At 45.9% G+C, this 26,465-nt stretch overlaps 1 protein-coding gene across 3 annotated transcripts in view; it reads left to right on the forward strand.

The window, feature by feature from the left end:
- The window catches only part of qkia (QKI, KH domain containing, RNA binding a), a 101,079-nt gene that overhangs the window by 59,218 nt on the left and 15,396 nt on the right, over positions 1-26,465 (forward strand). For all 3 annotated transcript variants that reach the window (XM_076299776.1, XM_076299778.1, XM_076299777.1), the window contains exons 4-5: positions 682-825; positions 25,516-25,603. In XM_076299776.1, the coding sequence (XP_076155891.1) occupies positions 682-825; positions 25,516-25,603 (232 nt within the window). The remainder of the gene's footprint in view (positions 1-681; positions 826-25,515; positions 25,604-26,465) is intronic.

A 26,465-nucleotide genomic window follows, 5' to 3' on the forward strand; every position in this document is an offset into this window, starting at 1 on the left:
TAACAAACTGTTTCAACAATGTTTTCTTCTATGAGATTCACGCGAAATTATCGTGAAGCTTCTGCACAGCGGAGCCATCGACTGGTCTGGCATATGCACTACAGCACATTTAGCCGGTTACACCTCTGTGTGTACACGCAAGGTTTTTTCTTGCCGGTGTCGTTAAAAGGTGTGAAAGCGGTAAGAGAAAATTCACCCGGCGGTTTCGTGTAAACGGCCCCTTAAAGCAACCCTCAAACACACACTCTTTTTCTCACTTCTATTGTTCTCTCTCTGTGTATGTGAATGGGCCCTTTAAGTCGTCTGCAGCTCTTAATTGCCTCAGGGCCAGCACTGTCTGCGTTTGATGTGCTGATCTATTCTGGAGAGGCAGAAGAGGCGGCCTCTGTCCCTCCCAGTCCATATCAACCGCAGACCAGCACTCAGAGAAGAGGAAATGAGGCAGTGAAAGAATAAAGGCAAAAGGGGGAAGGGGAGAGGGAGAAAAAAATAGTATCCTACTGTCATTTCTCTTGTTACGAAGACCTGCCGTCTTTCTCTCGCTTGTTTGTTTGTGCGTGCGTGTGTGCGTGCCGTCATGGGGAAAGCCACATTGTTCACTCACTCATGTCTCTCTCTCTTTCTCTCTCTCTCTCTCTCTCTCTCTCTCTCTCTCTCTCTCTCTCTCTCTCTCTCTCTCAGGAGGAGCAGAACAGAGGCAAGCCTAACTGGGAGCACCTGAATGAGGATCTGCATGTGCTCATCACAGTGGAGGACACACAGACTCGCGCCGAGATCAAGATGAGGAGAGCCGTCGAGGAGGTTAAGAAGCTCCTGGTGCCCGCGGTCAGTAACTAACACCCCGCACCCCTTTCTCACACACACGTACACACACACACACAGTGACATCAATACCATTATCAATGAGCCTGGCTCTCTGTGTGGCAAAGGTGATACCGCAAGCATTACACCATTCACAGGTCGCAAGCAGTTAAAACCAGAGCTCTGCTAGAGAGATTGCAATTGGTGGAAGGAGAGTGGCAAGAACAGGTCTTTAGGTCTCCTCTCCTTCTCCTGCACTCACCCTCTTGAGGTGTAGAGCAGGCCTCTCTCTGCTCTACTCCTCCTATCCTTCCTCTCATACTCTATTTTTGTCCTCTTTCTCTGCTTGCTGTTGGCATCCTTTCTTTCTCTTGTTATTACAGTGCATGAAAATGCACTGTACTGTTCTTCCTAGGCAACTTCTTATTATTATTATTACAGTGCATGAAAATGCACTGTACTGTTCTTCCTAGGCAACAACTTATGTTTCTTATTACAGTGCATGAAAATGCACTGTACTGTTCTTCCTAGGCAACTTCTTATTATTATTCCGCTTACCACTTTTTCCGCATTAAGCATAAACCCAGATAGTTTCCTAATCTATCATTAAACTATCTATCTATTAAACTAGCTGTCTATCAACAACTTTTAAACTATCTACAATTCAACTTTTAAACTTTTAAACTATATATATTCACTAGCTGTCTATCAACAACTTTTAACTTGTCATCAACTATGTCAACACTTTTCATCAACTATGACTCCTACCTACTGTAGCTAGTTAGCATGGTTAGCAAAGTTAGCATGGCTAACATTGTTAGCATTTTTAGCAAAACTGTTAAAAATGATTAGCTAGGTTCGCTAAGTCACATGGTTAGCATAGTTAGCATGGTAACATGTTAGCATGATAGCATGTTAACATGCTAGTTAGCATAGTTAGCATAACTATTAAAAATGATTAGCTAAGTTAGCTAAGTAACATGGTTAACATAGTTAGCATGTTAACATGCTAGTTATCATTTTTAACAAAACTGCTAAAAATGATTAGCTAAGTTAGCTAAGTAACATGGTTAGCATAGTTAGCATGCTAACATGTTAGCATGATAGCATATTAACATGCTAGTTAGCATAGTTAGCATAACTGTTAAAAATGATTAGCTAAGTTAGCTAAGTAACATGGTTAACATAGTTAGCATGTTAACATGCTAGTTAGCATTTTTAACAAAACTGCTAAAAATGATTAGCTAAGTTAGCTAAGTAACATGGTTAGCATAGTTAGCATGCTAGCATGTTAGCATGCTAGTTAGTATTTTTAGCAAAACTGCTAAAAATGATTAGCTAAGTTAGCTAAGTAACATGGTTAACATAGTTAGCATGTTAACATTGTTACCATAGTTAGCATGTTTAGCAAAACTACTAGAAAATGTTAGTTAAGTTAGCTAAGTAACATGGTTAGCATGTTAGCATTGTTAGCACTGCTATAAAACATTAGCTAAGTAGCATGGTTAACAGAATTAAAAATCTTAGCATAACTGCTAGCAAACATTAGAGCCATTCCAACTTTCAGTTATCGTCAAATATCTACCTATACACAGCCATTAAACTATTTGAATATCAACATTCATTCAACTTCCAGTCTGTCAACAACTTTTAAATTATTTACCTTCAACTTTTAAACGGTCTACTTTTAAACTATCATTAAACTATCTATTAAACTAGTTGTCTATCAACAACTTTTAAACTATCTACTGTCTATCAACAACTTTTAAACTATCTACATTCAGCTTTTAAACAGTCTACTTTTAAACTATCAACTTTAAGCTATGCAACCACCATGTCTATCCTAGCATCACCATAGTAACCATCTCTATATTATCTGTTTTAACTATACATGATATTTTACATCACAACTTTAGCATTTTCATGCACTAGTAATTCCTTGGAATTGCATTTCTAGTTTATCTCGCTCTCCTTCGTGGCCTTGGCCCGTGCCCTTAGAGCTCCTTGTTTCTGACTGTGAGTTTAACACACTGTGCCAGTGTGCGACCCACCCACCGCCTGTTACCTTGGCAACCTATCCCCCCCCCCACTGGCCCTTTCCATTCCATCACTTCCGTTGCCACCGGTAAGGTGAGGTGCCCGGCCTGAATTCCCACAGAGAACAGAACGGCCGGAAATCTGCACCCCCAGTACACACACACTTACATACACACTTTTGGATACACACACTCTTTCCAGGCAGTAGCCTGGACGGCAGTGACCCACTGGTTGTAGGCCCGTTTGGAGCATGCGGCGCTGGGCAGCAGCGTGTAAAGCAAGCTTACTCCCAGGGAGGAGGCAGAGAGGAACAGAATGGCTCTTTTGGCAGCGTCTGGTTTCACTCTGTGTGCCGTGTTGGCTCCAATACACACCCAAATGGCAGCACAGAGAGGGTAAAGGAGTGACTAAGAGAGAGAGAGGGGGGGGGGGGGGTGAGTGGGAGGGAGAGGAGACTGGGAGACACAGAGATGAATAAAATGCCCAATCCCCCTGTTGTTTCAGGGAGTAATCCACCACCATTATGAATCTGTTTGTGTGTGTATCTGAATATGTGTTTGCGGGCGGGATGCTGTTCTTTTGTCATGGAGCGAGTGAGCACTTGCACCTCCCACGGAGCATGCTCCACGGTGAAACTGCCAAGGTGGTATAGTTTTGTGTGAGCGAGGGACCAGAGGAAGACTCAGAAACAGGCAGTGATGCAGTGCGAGTCAACTGTGTACGAGTCGTGGATTTGAAATAATGAGCACACACCCCCCTGATAATCACATGGCACTGGACCCCTTTACCTTCCCACCTCCGCTTCCAGAGGAAAAGGGTGTGACTGGTGCGTTCCTCAGAGAAACCCCAACATAGTAATGACTTTATTTATTCACACACTGTTTATTTAGTCTTACAACTGAGGTGCAGAACGCTACAGTCTTGTACAAGCAGTGATTTAAAAGTGGCACACAGTGCCTGCAGCCACATTGGCCCTCTATGAATAAAGCCTGGAGATACCCCTTTATGATGGTTCCCTTTGTTAGCGTTAGTATCCTTAGCTCCCTGGGTTACTCTGCTAACTTGCCACCTTTTTGTGAAATTTGCCATTTTTGTTTTGTATCTTTGTCACCTGTTTCACCTCTTGAGTTTGCAGCCCTGCTTCTTTACTGTCTCTCTTTATTCGCACCTCTTTTTTCACTCCAACACATTCACTTTTCTCATTCTTAGTTGGGTAAACCAAAGAGCGCTTGTGCCCCGCGTGAGCCGCCAAGACTTCTCTCTCTTTCTGTCACCTCATCCAGCAGCTGCGGTCGCTGTCATGCTTTGTTGGCATTGTCACTGTGGGTGGGCATCAGGATAGGCACTAATGCCCTTTATCAGGCCCAAGTAAATTGGATTAAGAGTAAGGCTCAGCCGTCCCATGTCCGTGTGTGAGTGTTCCTTTTTTTCCTTTCCCTTCTCGTTCTGTAATAAAGGCCATCTTCCCTGTTTGACAGCGTGAAATCGTTTTTATTAAATCTCCTCCTTGAAAACAAACGGGGTCACAGTAGCTGTCTGTTCGTGTTTCTCTTTTTTTGGTCCCGTGGAAGAGGATTGCGGATGAGCTCGTAGGGGCTCTCTGCTTCCAGAGTTTAGTTGGAGAGAGCTAGGGCTGGGTGGAACTGAAAGGGTTAACTGTACCCCCTGCCCAACCCCCCACCTGCCAGCCTCTGGCTTAGACCGTGTTTATACGTAGCAGGGTATTGTGGAAAACAGATATTTTTCCTTCCTTCGTTTTTAAAAATAATTCCATCAAAACAGCTGGGGAAAGCAAACAGGTGGCCAATCAGAGATGTCAAACAAATGAGGGAACATCATCTCACAATGCAAAAACGCCATTTTTCCTTGTTTACATGCTAACATGAAACCAGAGTTTTCCTAAATCTCCACTTTGGCTGTGGGAGTTTTCAGAAATAATCGTTTTCAGTGATAAAACCTCTGTTTTCATGTAAATGAAAGGCCAAACCACATGAAAATATGTGTTTTTCCTACGTGTAAACGGCGTCACACACACACACACACACACACACACAGCAGTCCCACAGTTTCTGTTGTTTTCTCTCTAATTCACTTAAGCGCTTACAGTTTGTGCAAGTGTAGAAAGGTATTGTGATTCTGGAAGTAAACCTAGTGCATGCTCACACACACACACACACTCACACTCGTAAACACAGGCAATTATCCAGACAGCTCTACCTTCCCACTACCTGCTCCGGAGTCTGCCTGCCAGGGAGGAGAGGATGTGGAGGCTTACACACACACACACACACACACACACACACACACACACACACACACACACACACACACAGAGAGAGAGAGAAACTCAAACGCGCGCACATACACTCATCAGCTCATAGGCCCTGTGAACTTTTAAACTCTTACTAACTTGACACCAGTGTCAGGAGGGAGAAGGATGGGGATATAGAAAGGGGTAACAGAGCGATAGATAGAGAGAAAGAAAGAAAGAAAGGGATAGATATAAGGGGATCGAGAGAGACCAAGAGAAAGAGATGGAGACAGAGGAAGATGCATAGAGATTGAGGCGCTCTTTCATGTGTGGATTTCTTGTACTGATCCTCCCCACACACACACACACACACACACACACACACACACACACACACACACACACACACACACACAGAGAAACACCTCTACCCCTCTCCATGTTCCCATGATCCCTCTGTTTTCTTGTCAGGCTCCCTCAACACAGCTGACTCCCCTGCTGCAAGTGTTTTTAAAGAGTGTCATCCTGTCAAAGCAGGGCACCTCTCGAGTTGGGTGTAACCTTGCAAACAGGGCTGCATGCAAGCACACACACTAACGCATACATACACACACAAACATGCGCGCACACACATACACACACACACACACACACACTTGCCACCTCTGCCAGAGAGTGATGAAGAAGGATTGTGCCATAGCAAGCAGAAGGGAAAACAATATGAAGCGAAGAAGTGACAGATGAAAACGGTGAGAATGAAAAGATGGAGGGATTAGGGCAAGAGAGAATGAAAAAGGCAGAGAGAAAGAGAGGAGTGATGCAGGGGTGACATCACTGCAGTTGGCCAGAGATGACACACTCGGGAGAGTCTTGCACACACACACACGCACACATACCTGTATACACATACACACTCTCTCACAGCACACACACCTCCGTAGCCATGGCTGGTGTCAGGGGTGAGCCTACAATAGCTCTGTGTGGTGACAAGAATTGTATTTAATGAAGCCGTAAACCCAACACTCTCACTAATTACTGTTCATCCTCTGGTGCCTGTGCGTGTGTGCGTGTGTGCGTGTGTGCGTGTGTGTGTGTGTGTGTGTGTGTGTGTGTGTGTGTGCGCGCGTGTGTGAGTGTGTCATGTTCCAGGCCTAATGATCTCTTTAAGATGTCAGTGTGTCGTTAATGGCGCTGTGTGTGTAAGAGGTGGGTGTGGGGGCTGGAATCATAAGGCGCGTTAATAACTTGGGTTTATTCAGCAGAATGACTGCATAGGCCAGGAAATGACATTGTCTGTGAGGGAGAAAGAGAGAGAGACTTTGGACCTCTCTCCTTAGGACTGGTGCTCTGGGATAGTTTGATACAGGACCGGCATGTTCGCAAATGGCAGTAATGGCTTTTTTTGAGTCAAAAGCAGTGGCCATGCAGTTGTGTGATGCGTTTGTTGATTCCAGACTAGCTGGGTCCAATGTTGCCTTCTGTCCCTTTTCCTGCAGTATATATGTGTGTAATAGGTTACGGGGACGCTGGCGAGACACGCCGCTCCGTCTGGCATCATGTTTTTGTTTGTTTTTATGTAATGTTCGTAATTTTATGTGATATTCTGTTTATTTTTTGTCTAGTTAAATGTATTCTCTCTTTTTTTGCGTTATTTTTGGGTAGTTTTTGTGTTATTCTTAGTCCTTTATTTGCTGAGAAGTCTGTTGATGCTGTGACGTTAAGTTAACTGAGCTGAGCCATGGCTAACGTTGACGTTGGCTTTTGTCCTGGGCCTCTGGTGTACTCCATCCGTGAACGGCGCTGCGCTTCGGAAAGGGATTTCTCAGGACGGTTGTGGAGGGCTATATGTGATGTGCCGCTGCCGCGACCACTGGTTTGACCTGCGAGCTGCCATGCTCTGCTGCCTGGAGTCTGGATTGAGTAAGCTAACGTTAACGTTAGAAGCAAGTTTGAAGAACTCTGACGACAGCGATCTCACTGAACAACAAATGGTCCCTGTCAATGTTCACCGAGTTGCTGATCTGTAGCATCACCTACGACTTCAGAGTGTTCATTGCTTCCAGTGCTCTCCAGACTGCCATGATAACGTTAAATCCTCCGGGTTGGACACAGCTGTGCGCCTTCATCATTGCCCTTGGACTATTTCAGCCGGTTAACTAGATGCAACCAACTGGACTAAATTAACATGAGTTTTCTTTTTAAAATGTCTTATTAATTATTTATTTTATTATTTGTTTTTGTTTGTTTGTTTGTTATCCGTCTTGAATGTTTCATATGTTGCATGTTTCACGTGTCACGGGTACGCTGGCGACTACGCCGCTCCGTCCTGCATTTTTTTTGTATTTGTTATTTTTTAAATGTATGTCTTGATGTCATGGGCACGCTGGCGACTACGCCGCTCCATCCGGCATCGTTTGTCTTGTTATGTTGTTTGTCTTGTTTGTTGGAGCGCTTTGGATTGCACTATGTGCATGTTAAATGCGCTTTAAAAATAAATCTGACTTGACTTGATTTGACTAATGAAGTAGGATAAGATGTGTGTGTCTCCATGGAAACTGTTGTGATGTCACAATTACTGTTTCCATTATGACATCTGAGGAGAGTCAAAGTTCTTGGCATCAGGTTTCATTATCAGTCGTGATCCGTTAATGAACAACCTATTTTATTTTTCTTCCTTTTCCTTTTGTCTGACTGCCACAATCTTATGTCTCTCTCTCTCTCTCTCTCGCTCACTCGCTCTCGCTCTCTGTCCCTTTCTCCTTCTTTCTCTCTCTATCTCTACAGAAGTTGTCCCAGATTAGAGCACAGAGTGGGAACTTGTTTGAGTTTGTGACTTGTTTGAGACATCACAGCTACTTTTGTACTTTTGGCGTCGGGAGCGCAAAGCTTTCTCCTCATCTGCAGCAAGATGGTGGTGGGCTTTTGAGGGATCGTGGGTAAGCCACGGTAAAGGCCAGCGTGAGTCGAGGGGATTAGGCTGGCAGCGCCAAACACAGTGACACACACACACACACACACACACACATGCACATGCATGAGCCTTCTAGGAGAAATGGGAAATTGTTTTAATTGAATCCAGTAGTTTATATCGTAAATGTTTGAGATGGGGAGAGGAGGAAGTGTATGTGTGTGTAAGGGTGGGGGTGTTGAATCCCTACCAGCATGGTAATTAGCTTTTTCGAATCTGTTAAAAACCTGACAAATTGGTTTCCCTCTTTCAAGACAGTTCGTGCCTCCAGCCTTTTTTTTTCTTCCCTCTGCGATCGCAGCACCACCAACCTCACCTACATAAATACCCGCTTCCCTCCACCACCACACACACACATTTCAGTAAGGATGACCGTGTTTGTATGTGATGTGACATGGCAGTTGACATCTCATTGAGATCTGTGGCAGATGTGTTTGTTAATTTAGGAACAGATGACAGATGTGATTGAACACAAGGTGAAACAAGGCCCTCCCAGGCAAGTGCGTGTGTGCGTGCGTGTGTGTCAGGGTGAGAGACATAACAAGATCATGAATTTTGTCTATGATTGGCAGGCTTGCATGGTGGACTTAACAAGTCATATCCCACACCAGACAGCAGATCAAAGCGCCCCCAGCCGCAAGGGTTTATGGGAATGCAGCACTGCCGGATTGGTTTCCCTCTATAAATGCCTTTGTTTGGCAGACTGGCTCCTAGAACAATAAAGTCGGACAAGTCCTTCCTAGTTTGATTTGTATTTTTATCGTGCCGCTCAAGGGCAGATGCCAGGGTGGAGGAAGTTAGGCACCAGGGATGCCTGTGAGCAGAGAGGAGAGTCTGAGCTCTCAAGGGCACACCAGGAAGAACTGGTCAGTTCCCTTACAGGGAGGCTACACCAGGCACGTAACTGAAGCGTTCGGTTTTAGAAGACTGGTCTAATGCTTTGGCACGTACGCGCCGCTGTCGCTTCTGGTGTAGCCAGTTCCACTTATTACTGTATAAGCTAATTGTTGCAGCAAATGGAACGCTACATTTACGTGCCCGATGTAGCCTCCCTGTTAGTGTGCCTTTTTTCTGTGGAATAGAGCATGTGTGTGGTAGAGGTTGTCCATATGTGTGTGTGTTGTAGAGGTGGGGACTGGTGGTATATAGGTGGCATAGTGGCTGACACTGCGTATGTGTGCGGCTAATATAATATTGGCACACACACCAGTGCTAATAAATGGGCCATAACCCCTGGCCCGGGGGACACACAGATGGCCCTGTATTTGCTTAGATGCCGTGTGTGTGTGTGTGTGTGTGTGTGTTTGTGTTTATATGTTTCTAGCTGTTTGAGTATTCTCTCTTAACAGCTTTAGCATATTAGGGATTTTTTTTTTTTCAAAGATTGCAAAGATGAGTCCTGTGTGTATGTGTGTTTGTTATTAATAATAACACCTTTAGCTGCGAGCAGTGGATGGCCTGCCAGGGTATTGTAGCTGCACTCTCTCTGTAAGGTGGAAGAAGGTGTGTGTATGGCGTGGGGGGTGCAGAGCAAGCGAGTGGTGGTCTATTCTGAAGTGTTCCGTTTCAACTCGACCATGGCTGGAAGGCAGCCGTCTAGGAGAGAGAGAGAGAGAGAGAGAGAGAGAGAGAGAGAGAGAGAGAGAGAGAGAGAGAGAGAGAGAGAGAGAGAGAGAGAGAGAGAGAGAGAGAGAGAGAGAGAGAGAGAGAGAGAGAGAGAGAGAGAGAGAGAGAGAGAGAGGCAGTCGCGGGCCTCAGAGCAGACTCCACCAGCCATGAAGGGTCTAGAAAGGATGGGGGAGGAGATGTAGAGAAGGGTAGGTAGCGAACGAGAGAGGGAGAGAGAGACATGGAGGGAGGGAGGGAGAGTGTGTCGCCCCCGCAGAGCTTGCGGCAGAATGAGTTGAGCGGAGCCGTCCTTGCCGGGAACAAAGTGACTGAGTTAGCAGCACATGAGCACACACACACACACACACACACACACACACAGACAAACTGAGTAGCCTCCAGTTCTGTGCAGCTCGACAGGGTCTCTGCCCTTTTTATTTCTCTTTCTGTCTTTTATTCTTTCTCTTTCTTTTGCTTTTGCCCCTCTTGCTGACACGCTCTTTCTCCCTCACTTTGGTGTACTCTGAGTCAGTGGGTGTCTTTCATGATTTCTCTGTCTGAAGTGTTGTCTCCTTCTCCTCCCCATCCACCCACACACACCCACCAATCCAGGCTGTCTGGTCAGATGTGATCGTCCGTTTTAGCTTATTTTATGGCAGCGTCTCCTGGTCACTCTCTCATACACATGCACACGCACCACACATTCTCACTCTGTCTACTTCTCTCACCTCCCTCCATGTCTCTTTCTCCCTCTCTTTTCCACACACACACACACACACACACACACACACACACACACACACAGAGTGTGTGGAGCTCCCTGTGGTTATTGTCATGTGTGCATCTCCACTACAGTTCACTGGGCTGGAGTCGCCATCACCTCCATCTGTCAATCATTCTTCTCACAGTGGGTACATGCTCTGATTGTGTGTGTGTGTGTGACTGAGTTTGTGATGTGTCCTTTTTGTGTAAAGCATGTGGAGTATTGCAGGCATGAGAGAATGTGTCGAATGTAGAGTTTGTGTGTGTGTGTCTGTGTGTGTGCGCGCACATGCCGGAGGGACAGATGGTGTGTAACTGGAGGCAGCATTGGGAGCGTCCCCAGCAGAGGTGGCAGATCGGCCAGGAGGAGCTCAGTCAGGAGCCACACGCAGCAGCTTCTCAACGCCCACTGCTACCGGACTCCCACTCTTTCACTCACTCACTCTCTCTCACTCTCTCTCATCACAAATCAGTTTAACAGTTACAAATCCTGATACAAACACACACACACAATACATGTGAGACACTTCTCATCCCTAAGGTGGTGCAAAAGTCTGTGCACCTGCAGAAAAAACTACACAACTACATAACTACACAACTTTTTGTGCGTAGAATTTTGATATGTAATTGTATAATATATTTATAATCTTTACATATTTCTTAATGTCGGATGATTTGTAGCTGTAAAACCGATCCTTACCCGTAGATTCCCCGTAAGTCTAGGTCATATTTGTAATATTGACAATTACAGTTACAAATAATTTCTACAGTTTCAAAACGTGATACACACATACAAAACATTTGAGTCTAATTTACTTCCATACCCCCCTCTCTCCACTCCTTCCCTTCCCCTCTTAGTCACACACACCAGTCGTCACTTTTGCTTCCTGTCCAGTGTGTGTGACTACCGGTGCGTAAAAGGCCATCTGCACTACATGACTAGTGTGTGTTTGTCTGTGCTCCCGTACAGTATGTGAGTGTGAGTCGTGTCAGCACTCTCCTCCTTCACACAGTCAACTAATGAGAAGACAACATTGTTTGTTTCAATGTTGAGGTTAATGACATGGAGGTAGGATTATATAAAAGATGACCTGTTTATGTTTAGGAGTGTGTGTGTGTGTGTGTGTGTGTGTGTGTGTGTGTGTGTGAGAGAGAGAGAGAGAGAGCAGTGATATAGATGGGTTTCTCCGTTAGAGCGTGAAGGATGCACAGAGACGCTGAATCACTGCGCTACATCCACCTGTGCATCCTGCAGGGGAAAACACACACACACACACACACACACACACACACACACACACACACACAAAGACTGTGTGTGGTTGGAGTGGCCAGTCTGCTTTCCAGGCGTGTGTCACCGTGACTCAGGCTCAAACGTCGCCCCCGGGAGCTGCAGGCTCTCTGCAAAGGATCATGGGAATGCGGAGCAGCCTGAGCCACTGGCCAGTGACACGGCAGCAATCCAGCAGAGTGCGATAGAGAGAGGGTGAGTGGAAGAGAGAGATAGAGATGGACATTGCGGGAGTAACAGAGGAGGATTGTAAGGAAGAATAAGCAAGCGAGAGACTCTGAGGAGAAAGAGGGAGGAATGGAGGGATGGAGAGAGGTGAGGAAAGAAACGGGTAGATGGAAAAGGAGATGAATAGGGATTAGGGAAGGAGAGAGAGCAAGAACACTTCCGCAAGTGAGCTGCTGCACGTCAAGCTTCCAGAGCTGCTGTCTCCCATTGAAATATTTTTCTGAATGGCTGTGCAGTGTACACACACACACACACACACACACACACACACACACACACACACACACACACCACTTTTAATGCACTAATCAAGAGAGATTAAGTGTTTTGATTGGTGGATATTAACCTTTTGACACTCCCGCCATTTTTTAAGATTGAAGGCAAATACTCCAGCTAAACCTGGCTACTCTATGACCCTCTCCACATACACACACACACACACATGCACGGTTCAGCTTGACTGCAGTCATAAATGCTCTTAATTGTGTGCATTGACTCTGGTTGACCCTTGCTGTAGTGGAGATTTAGGCGTGACCACTCCCGCCCGTCTGTGGCCAGGGCCCTCAGTCTCATTGGTATTCAGAGTGTCAGCTAGTCCGGTCCTGAAGAGCCTGGTGCGGGTGGATGCATGCGTACTTGCTTGCTGTGATCTGTTGTCAGTGGGCAGTGTAGGAGTTGTGAGAACATGTTTAGACACAGAAAATGGTGCACACACACAAAGACTAGACTGTCAGGGCAGCAATACAAGGATTAAAGTTCTCCGTCGTAGGACGGATTTCCGTCAATTTGATTTTAGAAATGTCATATTTGAGATCGATGCAGATCCAGTCACCTTTGCTTTTCCTTTTTTAAGGCAACTACAAATATTAGGTAAATGTTTAAAGACCTAATAGTGTTCTTCAGAACTTTCTGTGTCTCAATCAGTGACCGCTCAAGAAGATAGCCTACGTCAGCCATGAGTTTCGCTTTGTTTATGTTGTAGCTACACACTTGTCTCGAGCATTTGCTTAAAAAAAAAGAACACGTATGGAGGACTATAACGGTCTAAAAGTTGGATTATAGTGACACAATCGAGACAGCTGATGAGGTTGGCCAATCCGTTTAACTTTTTTGGATATGAGAAGAAGCGGGCTGTGTTCTTTCCGTGCATCAACGTAGACAATTTTAGCCTAGAAATCTAGACGCACCCTAGCGGCAGCAAATTAATTTGCTCAGCCTGTACGTCTAGTATCAAACCATAGGAATTTCGATTGGCTGACGCCGTGGACCTCATTCAATCACAGCGCTCTTTTTGTTAGAGAGTCTTAAGGCGGGCTTAACAGGATAACGACAGTCCTGCGACGGTGAACAACAAGGAAGGTGGCTATGGCGAACGAAGAGCGGTTGTTTGAATCGGCGTTGGCGTCAACTTTGGAGGAGTTGGACTTGTGCTTTTCTTTGAAAGTAGAGCAACACAATGCACTTAAGTCATTCCTTTCGAAGAAGGATGTATTTGCCGTTTTGCCGACCAGATACGGATATGGTCGTAGCGCTGGCCTATTGCATGCCTAGGCAGTTTGAAAGACAATTCTCTGCCCGCCCCTTGGATTAAGCAGGTGAATGATTCGATTCCAGACTATACATTTCAATGATATAGGATGGCCCGCCAGGCTAAGACAATTTCTTACTATCGTGAACTCTTGTCAGGGGAGGTCATTCATTTTGGGTGTCACCTATGACTTGAACAGATAGCCTGCTATGCCACCCGATGTAGGCTACTATTATTGTTACAGTTTTTAATCAATGCAACTAACATTATGTGTAAAGCGACGCAATATAAACCGTAGCCTATGCAATTTATTATCCCGTCTGTTATGACAACAATGTTTTTCACAATTTGCGACGGAAGGTTTTGACTGAGCGTGTTAACATAAAATAATAATAATATTGTCATCATCGCGAACTGTCGAGTAAGGGGGTCAGTCGTGTTTGTGACGCACAGACAGCCTTGTAGTCTATATTGCTTAGGCCTCACTTTTAACGACAGTAGGTTGTGAGTGTATGTTGACAAAAAGTAACCATGCAATTAAAATAGTCAACTTAAAACTTTGCTATAAAATATTATTAATTTATAGCACAAAACCATAACCAGTAGGCCTACCAGAACCATATTAGCGTCATGATTTGTGTGCGTCTATTTGGCAAGGCCACTAGCTGTCTGATGCGTTGTTGCTAAAGGAAGCCAGGTGTCAAAAGTTAAAAAATAAATGGAGATGGGCAGCTGTTGGAAACGGAGGAGAACTAATAAGCCATGGTGTAAAGAAATTAAAGTGCCAGGGGTTTGCTTTTGCGCGGTTCGCTGCAAGAAAATTGTTTATGGATGCAATAGGAAAACGTTTTGGCACGCCACCAATCAGAAGACCGCCATAAGGTTAACATTCGTGCACTTCAGGACATCTTCACTACCTGGTGCAACTAGCCACCACGACAGAGGCCAGAGTTTATCTATGGCTGACCGTTTTTACGTTTAGAAAGTAGGCTACGCATGTTCTTTCATAGCGCAACACGACCTGTCCTTCACCATATCGCAACTTCTTGTCAACCTTATACAATCTGTTGCTGAAGACAAAAGCGCCTTCTCCAGATTGTCGTTATCAAATGCTCAGACCTCCTGCATGAGCACACACAGTATTGCTGCTCATTGGAAAACTGAGTTGTCTGTAAAACTCAAAATTACCATGTTTTCATTAAATGCGGATGAGGCAACAAATGGAAATATGAACAATATCTAGAATGTTCTGATTCGTTACTTTGATGAGGAAATGGGAAGTCTTGCAAACTTGATTTTATAGATTTTACTTGGTGTTGAATTGCATATTAACAAGAAAAAAATCTTCCCTTTAAACACTTTTGGCCTGAAGTAATTAAATAAGAGTGTGTTAAAGCCTTTCTACAATATTGCTGCAGTAGAAAAGAACAGCAATGGCTAATCAGCAATGGTCAGGGATGGTAGTAAAATATATTTTTGTTCATCAGGAAAACTCAATCTCAATCAAGAACACTCGCCTTATTCACATGGTGGCCATTGGCGGCTAAAACGAGGCTACAGGGTACACAAACCATAGGATTGTTATGTTCTATGCATTCACCTGTAGGTGGCATTAATTATATAGTAATCGTTTTGGTTTAAACAATGGCCGCCGTGTGAATAAGGCGAATACTCCCTTTACTTTGCTGTTTGCATCTTTTTGTACATTAAAAACCAATAGGTCGCGACCGCAAAAGGGGTGCTATCTCTATAGGTAGATATGAACAACTTATGGCCTGAAAAAAGTTCAGTCAAATGATTTTTTTTCACTTTAATCCCTGAGCAATACTACACATACAGGTGCATCTCAAAAATAGAATACTGTTCATGAATTGCTGCTCATGGAAATCAAAATATTAGAATAAAGAATTAATGTTGACCTGAGAAGAGCTCTAATCAGCTAATTAAGTTAAAAACACTGGGTTCTTGATCTTTTAATCTCTGTCTGGTCAAGGCAATGGACTTTTCCCACAATATTCTAATTTTTTGAGATGCACCTGTAGAACAGAATGGTACTCATGGGGTTTAGTCTATCCATCTCTGTTACAAAAGCATTCTCAAAGCACACACTTTCTCACAGTCCTGTGCACCCTGGCATAAAAAAGTAAGAGCTAAACTTATTCACTCTGACATTGTCCATAAATAATTTACAGTGACAGGCAATCGTTTGGGTGCATTTGGGCTTTTTGTGCTTTTATGGGTAATCTCAGTTATCGTCACCAACACAGAGAGAGAGAGAGAGCTTCTGTCTGTGTGAATTGGGATGGCTGTCCTTTTCTGTCCTAATTTTTAAGTGTATTTTATATTAATCGTCAGGGTTCTGTGTTTGGTGTGGGAGAGAGGGATGCTGTGTGTGTTGGTCAGTGGGGAGCAGCACTTAACCACCTCACATGTAGCTTCAATGTCAGTTGCAGTGGTAAACAAGCTCTACTATAGGCTGCCCCATTAACTGAAACACCATTTTTATTAGGTTTAGTTTGTTAGTGTTTTAATTAAGTACTTATTTCTGTAGGTAGTTTAATTAGGTGTAATGTTTTCAAGTGTAATGGAATGTTATAAACACCCTCTGGAATGCAGTAATGCATTAGCACTTCCTTGTTTGGCTCCTCTCAACACACACACACACACAGCAGTGGTTTGTAGCACTTCCATATGTTCCTTAACTGTGGTTTATTGTATTGTATATTGGCACTCCTGCTGGGGAGCCCTGGTCTTCGTTGTAACCCCTTTGAGCCTGTTGACCTCAGTCTATGTTATCCCAGTAAAGGGTCAGTTGCTGAGGCATTTTTTGCCTGTATGCAGCTCTCTCCCCTCTCGTCGGTATCATTGTGATGATGACCTCACCTTGTTCCGTCTCTCCAGTCGCCCGAATTAGCTTCCTCACCCCTCAGGGGAGGACAGGTGGCCTCGACCCCAGGAGCACACCTCCCTACTGGGACAGGGCTCAGCTTTGGCTTCCCTCTACTCTCCAGGGCTCTCTCTCTCTCTCTCTCTCTCTCTCCAAAGCCTGACCTGATAATCCGCCACACCCCTGCGGGCAGCAGGAAGTCAGGAGGTGGTGGGTGGAGAGCCAAACACAAACAGACCAACACTGTCACTGGGGGACTGAGTAATCCCCAGTAGCAGGTGGAAGCTGAGGGGGGGGGTTAGGTTTGTTGGGGGGGGGGGTTAGGTTTGTGTGGGGGGGTGCAGAAGATGTCGCTCTTAAAGGTCAGAGAATTTCCAAAGCCTTGTGTTGTCTAAGCCGCTATAAAGCCGACAGACGGAAATTCCTAACAATTGAAGAAGTGATACTGTTTGATTGCAGTAATCCTGCTAATACCTACATCCCCTAACCATCCTCCCCTCCCACCCGCCCACGCACACACACACCGACACTCACTCACACCCCCGTATTCATAGATGATTGGTACGCATGCACACACACTCCCCAGTTGTAGACCTGCAGTCATAGGCATGCTCCTGCACACTGAAACACCTTCAATACTTTACTTCTATACTTCCTTCCTAGCCCTCTCCCCCACTCCTTTCACCATCATCCCCAAATCTGTTCACACAGGAGGGAGGGGAGGGAGGGGTGCAAGAGCGATGGAGAGGGAAGAAAACAGATGGAAAGGATGGATCAGCGAGGGAAGAGAACGAATAGGCATGGACAGAATGATGGTGATGGGTAGAATAATGGTATGGAAGGTGAGGAAGAGTGAGATGGGAGAGAGGAACAGAATTCTGGGAGTGATTCATATGGCAATTATAAAGGTTCATGTGGGATCTCTATTGTGCAGGCTCAAAGACCAGCAGGTCTTGTGTGTGTGTGTGTGTGTGTGTGTGTGTGTGTGTGTGTGTGTGTGTGTGTGTGTGTGTGTGTGTGTGTGTGTGTGTGTGTAGCATGGCAGCACTGTCAGCATATTGAAATGCAGCTCATCCTCTCTACCTGTAACATTCTGTGACTAACTTGCAATCACCTCAGCAACTTTCAGAAGTTCACAAGTTATCCCTTTTAATATACTTACACACATGCACAGCACACTCGGGCAAATAAACACAAACCTAGTAGGTCACAGCCCCCCGGAGTTTGGATCTGCCTCCTGACAGAGGAAAGAAGGGGTGGTTTTAATCCGTCGTGCTCCCCTTGGTCCAATCATGCGTGGCTTTGAAGACCACTCGCATCCAATCAGGCACTTCGAAAAGCCCTAATCCTGTTATTCAGGAACAGCACCATTGAGGGCTGCTGTTTGTCAGATAGCATCCACTGGGTGCAGTTTCTCTCTCTCTGTCAGTCCCTCTGCTCTCCCTCTCTTGTTTTCCACCTATTCCCTCTATCTCAGTCTCTGTTTCTCTTTCCTTTCTCTCACTCACTCCATCTTAGTCCTCTTCTGGCCTCCCTCCCTTATTTGCACTCTGTTTTGCTCTTTGTCCCTCACTCTCATTCTCTTCCTCCTCTATCTCTCTCCCTCTCTGGGTTCTGTGTGTGTGTGTGTGTGTGTGTGTGTGTGTGTGTGTGTGTGTGTGTGTTGTGGGCTGAGGGGGCTGTGCTATGTACGGAATGCCCCACAGGCCTCTGCTCTGGGCCCACGCCCCTTTCATCTTATCCTCTCTGGACCTCTTCTCTCTCTCACACATACACACACACACACACACACACACACACACACTCTCACTCTCTAGACCGCTCCTCAGCTCCTTTTTATCTACACTGCCCGCTCCTCGCTTTGTTTGCACAGGAAAATGGGATTGGGCCCAACACACACACACACACACACACACACACACACACACACACACATTCACATTCCTAGAGCATCCCTTTAAACCATTTAAACCATTGATAAACAAACGTGAACATACACTAATCTTGGCTGATTTATGCTTCTGCGTCGACTCCACACTGTAGCTACGGATTCATGACCCTTTCAGAGTTCTGCGCCTGGGTTGCTTTGCATCGTGGTGCATTTCGCCACCTTAACGCTAAGGGGTGTGTGGCTTCGGAGTTCTGCGCGCCTGTGTCTGCGTCGTTCACCACCGAAACGGTAGTCAGAATGGCAAACCCCATAGACTGTTGTTTGACCATTCACTGTGCTGAAATATTAATCTTATTTGTTTGGCCTTTTCTTGCTGTAATGTTGTAAAAAGTATTGAGAAATAGACAGACAATAGACAGACAGGCTAGCATGTGTCGCTTGGCTCCTGGGGCTTGGTACAGTGTTTTGCAGATTGACAGAAAGCTTTTCAGACACATTCAGGTCATTTTTATAGATGTATTATTTTTTTAATATAGGCCTATTTCCTCATTTATTTGGGGAAGCGTGCTCAACAGCCCCCCATGTTGTCAGCTTGTTAGCGATTCCTTTTTCATTAGCCTGCCTGATTTTCCCCAGAGGAGCATGAGTTTATGGAACGCGACCCTCTGGAAATGCAGACGGAAAATCCGCCATGCTGCGCCTGTCAGTCAAAAACGCGCACACACACACACACACACACACACACACACACACTCCCTAAGCTGCGTCCTTGACCGATTCAGACCCTCTGCCGGCACGGTTGGTGCCTGGAGTCAGTCAGCGGCCACCCCTGGCTTTGCCTGGAGACAACCTTCGCCGAGTCTTTTGTGTGTGTGTGTGTGTCAGAGAATGACTGCACACTTGTGTATCCCTCTGGCTCCTACTCAACGGTTAATCGTTCACACTACTTCAGTCACACGCACACATTCTCACATGGTATGGAGTCTGGGCAGGGGTCACGGTGCTGTGTCTTGAGCGAAGGTCACAGTGACACATAGCAGAGCTATACTGAAGTCACCTTAGAAGAAGAATGTGTGTGTGTGTGAGAGCAAGAGAGTGGGGGCGGGGGGTTTGGGGCAGTTTTGACAGGAAATCAGAGAATCTGATGCAAATCCAGCAGTATTTAAATCCCCAAATCAGCCTCCTAAATCCCCTCAAGATATTCTCAGCTCGATTGGACGGCTTTAAGAGATCACTGGGACAGAACAATACAGAGGCAGACAGAAAGAGGGAGGGGGGCAGGGAGGGCTCGGTGAATGGAGAGAGAGAGAGAGAGAGGGAGAGTAAAGGACAGCGAATCAGTGAAGAGAGTCAATGTGAGTGAGAGAAAAAGAGAGGTGAGTGAAGCCCATGTGTAAAGCAGAGAGCACAAATCAGAGCAAAAGGGTAGTTAGTGTAAGGGAGAGCGCTAAGTGAGTAAAGAGGGAGGGAATCTCCCTTCCAATGATCTGATGAGGGCTTTGCTGCCATGTTCTACGGGTGGAAAATTACCATCACGTCAAACGTTCCCTTCGTTTGGGTTTCTTCTCGCTACCATAAGTCATCCTCTCCACTCAACTAGCTGTGTGTGTGATATGCACTTTCACTGTGTACTCACTAGGCTACAACCTTGTTAGATCAGATTCAGCCCAATCTGTGTGTTTGCATCTGTACAATCTGTGTGTGTGTCTTGGATTGTGTCTGGATTTGGGCTCGTCTGTGTGTGTTTGTAAACGCCTGTGTTTGTGTGTGTTTGTGTTTCTGTATGTCGGTCTTTGTCTTTGGGGGTGGGATGCACCTAGTTGCAACAGAGCAGATTTATGCAGCTATAAAAACAATGCAGTTTCCCTCAACACTGTCAGGGCTTGGTAGCATTGGCGAGTGTGTGCAGTGGTGTGCACCATTAGCTGAGAGTGTGTGTTTGTGGGTGGGGGGGGTGCACATTGTGGGATATTGATAGGCTGCCTGTTCTCCAAGGCTGAGAGAATCAGCCCAGTGAAGGCTACCACTGACGCGGCCATACATTCACTACACACACACACACACACACACACACACACACACACACACACACACACACAGAGTAACCAGGGATGGGTCTGGTTGGGATGATTGCTTCCTGTTATTGTGTATGTGTGAGAGGTCTGGATGCTGAGGTTTCCTGTGGGCATTGTTCTTTTCTTAAACTGGTTCATGACCATCACTTTAAAGCATCCAGACTCAGACTCTTTTCTCTCTCTCTCTCTCTCTCTCTCTCTCTCTCTCTCTCTCTCTCTCTTTCTCTTTCTCTCTTTCTCTTTCTTTCTCTCTGTTTCTGTCTTTGTTTTTCACACACACACACATACAATGACACACGCACACGCAGTCACTTAATGTGTTTATCATATGCTCTCAATCGCTTCCCCTCTTTCTCAGACTCTCACTCCCTCACACACACGCAACCTGCCTCGTCTCTTTTCTGTGTGAGTGAGAGTGTGTACGTGTGTGTGTGTGTGTGTGTGTGTGTGTGTGGTGAGCTGGCAGGCAGGGGTTTTTCCTCCAGATGCTGGTGTCTGGTTCGGGGCACGTAGGGGAGGGGATGTGGGATCAGTGTGGTCTGAAGGCGGGCACAGCTGGCCATGTCCAACCCCGCCTGTCTGTTTACCAGTCTCGTTCTCCTCTCCTCCTTTTAACCTCCACTCCTCCTCTCGTCTTCTCCTCCCCCTCTTCTTGGCTAGCATATTCCTTCTTTTTTTTTTCATGTTTCCATGCAGTTTTTCCCTCTCACTGGCAGTCACCCTTTCCTAACCTCTAACGACTCCTAGGTTTTGTTTTGTATTACTCCTCTTGTCCCTCTATCTCTCCCCTTCCATTCTCTGCCATTTTCTGCCTTCCTCTCTTCCTCCCAGCCCTCCTCTCTGTGTTGTTGCTGGTGTCTTCTCATTAGACACACACACACACACACACGCACAAAAACACACATGCAGGGACAGAGTGTATGGCCTGTGATGCCTGTGTTTACTATGCTGGTAATTGGCCTGTTTTGGCCATCCTCCTTCAGCTTTACTAACCTCCCCCTCTCTCCCCTTCTTATGTCTCTCTCTCTGTCTCTCTCTCTCTCTCTCTCTCTCTCTCTCTCCATCTGTGTGTGACTGGCAGCTGGACCAGTGGAGTAAAGCGTGCCTGTGCCAGAAACAGGCCACCAGAGGAAAGAAGATTGTCTTCTTCTCTCCTCCACTTCCCCCCTTCCCTCTCTCTGTCCTTTTCTCCCGGTGTTTTTCTCTTGTTCTCCAAGCACATCTCTGTTTAAAACAGCAGCAGCACCATAACCACACACACAAAGACCCCCCTGCCATGTCTACACCTTCGCCTGACTAGTGCCATTGTGGGCATGGGCACGGCCGTGATGGTTCCCAGCACCACCTGGACAGGCACCGTCTCATTGTTTATCGTACCCGCAGAGGGGGGTGGAGGAAGGGATTGAGTCAAGACATGGGTGTGAGGAAGACGAGACAGCTGAGCGACTCGGTGGCACTGGTGTGGCACCTGGGTGGCATTTCAGTGGCAGGCCGGCCCTGTCGTAATGTCAGATTAAGTTTCATTAAGTCCATCAGAAAAGAAAATACACAACGGCTGGGGGAGACAGGTCTGACAGCTGCTAATTGTTCCTGTCCTCTTTCTCCCTGGTGATGGAGGTGGGGGGTGAGTGTGAATAAGAAAGAGAAGGTAGAGGACAGAGATGGGAGAGAGGTATAGATGGAGTTCGGGGGGGTGGGGGAGATTGGCCAGCTGGCAACGTCTTGCTGCTGCGATGTATTGTGAATTTTGGCCTGGGCTCACTGTGTGCTCCACGTCCATATGCTGCGTCCAGAGGAATCCATATGCCGCCCACTGATAAACTCCTGTCTTGAAGTAGTTTGAATGTGCACCACCATCTGCGTGTGTGTCTGAGTGTGAGAAAGTTTAGGAAAATTAGCAGAAGTGTATACACACACACACACACACACACACACACACACACACACATGGTTTTACTGCTTCACTGATTTCACAAACAGGCCTCATTGATTGAATCTAATATATCTGTGGATAGAGCTGGTTTATTGAGTGGCTTTACTTGTAGCTGCTGTGTGTGTGCACATGTGTGATTTTGTCAGAGGAAGCCTGGAAAGGAAACTTTTTCTTCTCCCTGCTGTTTCTTCATCATCTCCTGGTCTTAAATCATGGAACTCGTGGTTCTCTTGGGATGTTCTGCTCGTTGCTCTTCCTGTAACGCGGTTCCAGCCTTGTTTTTCTCATCCCCCGAGTTCCACAGCCAATCGTGCTGCCCTGACACATTACAGCAGCTTCTCAGAAATCCCCCAAAATACCCCTTTCCTCCCTCCCTCACAAACACACACACACACACACTCTCTCTCTCTCTCTCTCTCTCCTTCTCCCATGCATAGACAAGGACACATGCGCACACATACACACCATGAGAGTGTTGACAGTAAAACATTTACACAAGTCCCCACCATCAACCTGTCACCGAGGCTTTCTGCTTAATCCCAGTCGGGCATCCATTAAACCCTAGTTGCTAACCTCAGGCTGACCTGGAGTCTGCTAAAATCCTCTGGCCTCAGGGGGGAGCTGTGGCACATGCACACATGCAGAATCCTGAAGTTATTCAGGTGTAAATACCCACAGTGACCTGGGTTAGATTCCATTTCCCAATCCCACTATCCCACGCACTTTCTTGAATTTCCCCTTGAGGATCAATAAAGTATCTATCTATCTATCTATCTACTTATTGTTCATCTTCACTGTCCTGTCACAGGACAAGGCAAAAAGCCTCAACACAGGCAGGCAGATGGGTGGGGTGGGAGGGTTAACATGAACACACACTCCGTCGTTCCTCTGTGGAGGAGAACAGGAGGGAGAGGAAAGGAGAGTGAAGTAAAGACAGAACACCTCACCCCTTTGGTTGAGTAGACATCCAGAGTGAGCAGGGAGGAGGGCAAGATTCTGGGGAGAGAGGAGCAGATGTAGTTCTTCACTGGAGAACAAAGAGAGAAAGGGGAAAACGCTCTCCTTCCATTTCCTGTTTTCCTCCTTTTCTGTCCCTCTTGATTCGTAGAGGGTGGAGAGAAGAGAGAGGAATGAAGGGGGTAAAAAGCTTTTTTTTTCTCTGTTCTTGTGTTTTCTTTTTTTCTTCTCTCATTTTGCTCCTCGAGTTGAGGGTGATCCTGTTGACCACAGATGTAATGAGACCGGGGCTGCTAGAAGTATGGGCTTGGTGTTCACCCGGTCTTTCACCCGTCAGTCACGTATCAGTCTTTCCTCTACTTGTTATCCTTCTCTCATCTCCTCCCCCTATTCTTTCCTCTCCTCTCTTCTCTCATTTCTCATCGGTGCGGTCCTTCACCCTGCCTCCTTTCTCTGTGCTGCCCCTGCTGTGATGGGCGTCCAGCTACAGCCCCTCTGCCCCCTCTCCCCCCTCACACACACAAACACAGCATGTGTGCTTCCGTGCTTCCATCATGAGAACAGCACTTGCATGCAGAATAGACAAGCAGCTTCTATTCTACCATGGTGGCTACCAACTTGGCCATGGCTGGACTATAACAGGCTCCCAGCCTCTCTCTCACACTCACACACACACACACACGCACACACACACACACACACACACACACACACACACAGAGAGAAGGGAAAAGGAGATGGACTTGCAAAGACACACTCTTATCTCAGCCGCTCACACACATACGCACGCACACACCATGTTTGTCCTCTTTTCTCCGCCTTTGTCTTGTCGGAGCATCAGCCAAGCTTTGCTTTCAGCCAGCCGACTCTCCAGAGAGAATACGTGTGTGTGTGTGTGTCTTGAGAAGTTTGCTGGTGAGGACGCTCAGCATTGGGAGTTGATTAAAGCGCTGTTGGCGGGATGACTAGAGTGTGAAGGTCTTCCATTCGCCTGGTAAACCCAAGTTGATTTGTTTGTGTGTGTGCAGACACACAAATGCATATGTCCATGTCAGCTGTGGGGGTAAAATGTACCCTATAGGCTAAATCAGCTAGCCAAACTTTTTTATGGTAACTCACATTTCACATCTTCTCTGCAAACTCCTTTTAGATAGAGAGGGACAGAACAGTAGTGTGTGTGTTTGTGTGTGTTACTCTTGTTTCTCCGCAAAGCATGACTCAGAGTGTTTTGGCAGAGGAAAGGGTGACTCATTCATCTTCAAGTTCTCTCTCTCACACACACACACACACACACACACACTGTATTAGGCTAAAGTTTATCTAATGGGTTGTTCGCCTGGACTGAAGGAAGAGACATTGCGTTTCCCATACACACTACTGTGTGACAGATAGATATGTGTGTGTGTTTGTGTCTGTGTTTGACCATTGTGGTAGACAAGCCTTTGAGACTTCAATCTCTGTATACCCTGCATTGTTCACAGAGAGGGATGGTATTTTGAAAAATAAAAAAGACAAGAGAAAGGGGGAGGAGGGTGGCCGCTGAGTGTTGACAGCACAGCCAGAACACAGCACACAGGGACCAAAACAAAAACAAAGTGGACAACCTTGAAGAGTGTGTGTTGTCTGCAGGTTGGTTGAGGCCAGCTGTGTGTGTGTGTTTGTGTGAGTGCAGACAGCTTGAGTTTCAGTTCCCTTGGCCAAACACACTTCCAGTAGTCCCCACGGCCAGCCCGTCGCGTTTCCATGGCTACGAAACAGTTAGTGGCCAGAGGGAAAAAAACAAGCAAAGTGTGTGTTTGAGAAAAAGTGTGTGGATGTGTTTGTAATTGTGTGTTTGGGAGGAGGGGGACATAGACATAAATGGCTTCCCATGAATAATTCTACTTCCCTAATTTGGCAGTAATGACAGTTGGTGTGTGCGTGCGTGCATGTGTTTATTTATCCAAACATTAATTGACAGGAACGGTATTAGCAGGGCTGTATTACGGTGTGTTTTGATTGTGCACGTGGGAACATGAAGAATTAAAATGATTATCCACTTTTATGGCTCTGGTTGAATATATATTTAATAATGTTCATCCCTCCCTTCCTCCCTGTGTGTGTGTGTGTGTGTGTGTGTCTCGTGTGTGTTCTATCCAATGACTCTGCTAGTTCATGCAGTGTGTGACTTACACATTTTCCATACTGTGTGTGTAAGCGCTAGTAGTGGGACAGACCATGACATTCTGGTCCTGTTTCTTCTGCTGCAGTCTGTAAGCCTGAGCTGAGTACTGACCGTGTGTGTGTGTTTTGTTACAGGCGGAAGGGGAGGACAACCTGAAGAAGATGCAGCTGATGGAGCTGGCTATTCTTAACGGAACATACAGAGACACCAACATCAAAACACGTAAGAGAGACACACTTACACACGCGCCCAATATCGAAAGGGTTATAATTAGGGGTGTAAAGATTCACTGATATGTGCCGGTAAACGATTTGAACGTTAAAGATGTGAGTGCATCGACATGCAAACCCCGGTCGATGCCTTGATTTTTAAAATTACAAATCGGTTGTACGGAAATAAGCAAAGCTGCAGCAGAAGGCTAACATTACAAATGATGTTACTTTCAAAATCATAAGACCGATCCTGATTCGCTAACGCATCAACAAAGCGTCCGGTAGCCTTCTCCAATTGGGGGAATTAGTGTCACTGCTTCAGTGGCAACAAACTTGAATTTCCCCTTGGGGATCAATAATATCTATCTATCTATCTATCTATCTATCTATCTAACTAGATGCCGAGTTTAGTGAAACGCAGCATGGACTAATAACATGCGTGTGACGTTAATGTGTGTTGCAGTATCCTGAATGAAGTCATGAAGTCGTAAGCACTAGCCTCTAACCTAGCATTTTATGGCTGCAACAAACAGCCTCCACGTGGTACATTTTCTCAGCCTCCTTCTGCATTCCCCTTTCTGCGGGAGTCTCCCCATCGATGAGGTGCACGTCTGAAAGTTATAAATATTGCCTACCTGTCATTGTTAATGTGACAAACTTACTTCTCATATTTGTGTGTTAGTAGCCTCCTTATTTATGAAAGGTAATCCAGATACCCTTTCCCCCTGGCACTCGAAATTTAGCAAAGGCTACAGCTACACCACAGAGTTTTAAACTATTGTGATTGGCTCAGCAGCTAAGTAGAAGGGTGACATGAATTTATAGATCTCTATTAATTGGCCTAGTGATTTCGTTCTTGAATTTCCCCTGGG

Source organism: Alosa pseudoharengus, unplaced genomic scaffold (genome assembly GCF_046254945.1).
Source record: "Alosa pseudoharengus isolate Yale_2024_CS ecotype anadromous, Long Island Sound unplaced genomic scaffold, YU_APseudo_1.1 YU_APseudo_1.1_scf_22, whole genome shotgun sequence".
NCBI lineage: Eukaryota > Metazoa > Chordata > Actinopteri > Clupeiformes > Clupeidae > Alosa > Alosa pseudoharengus.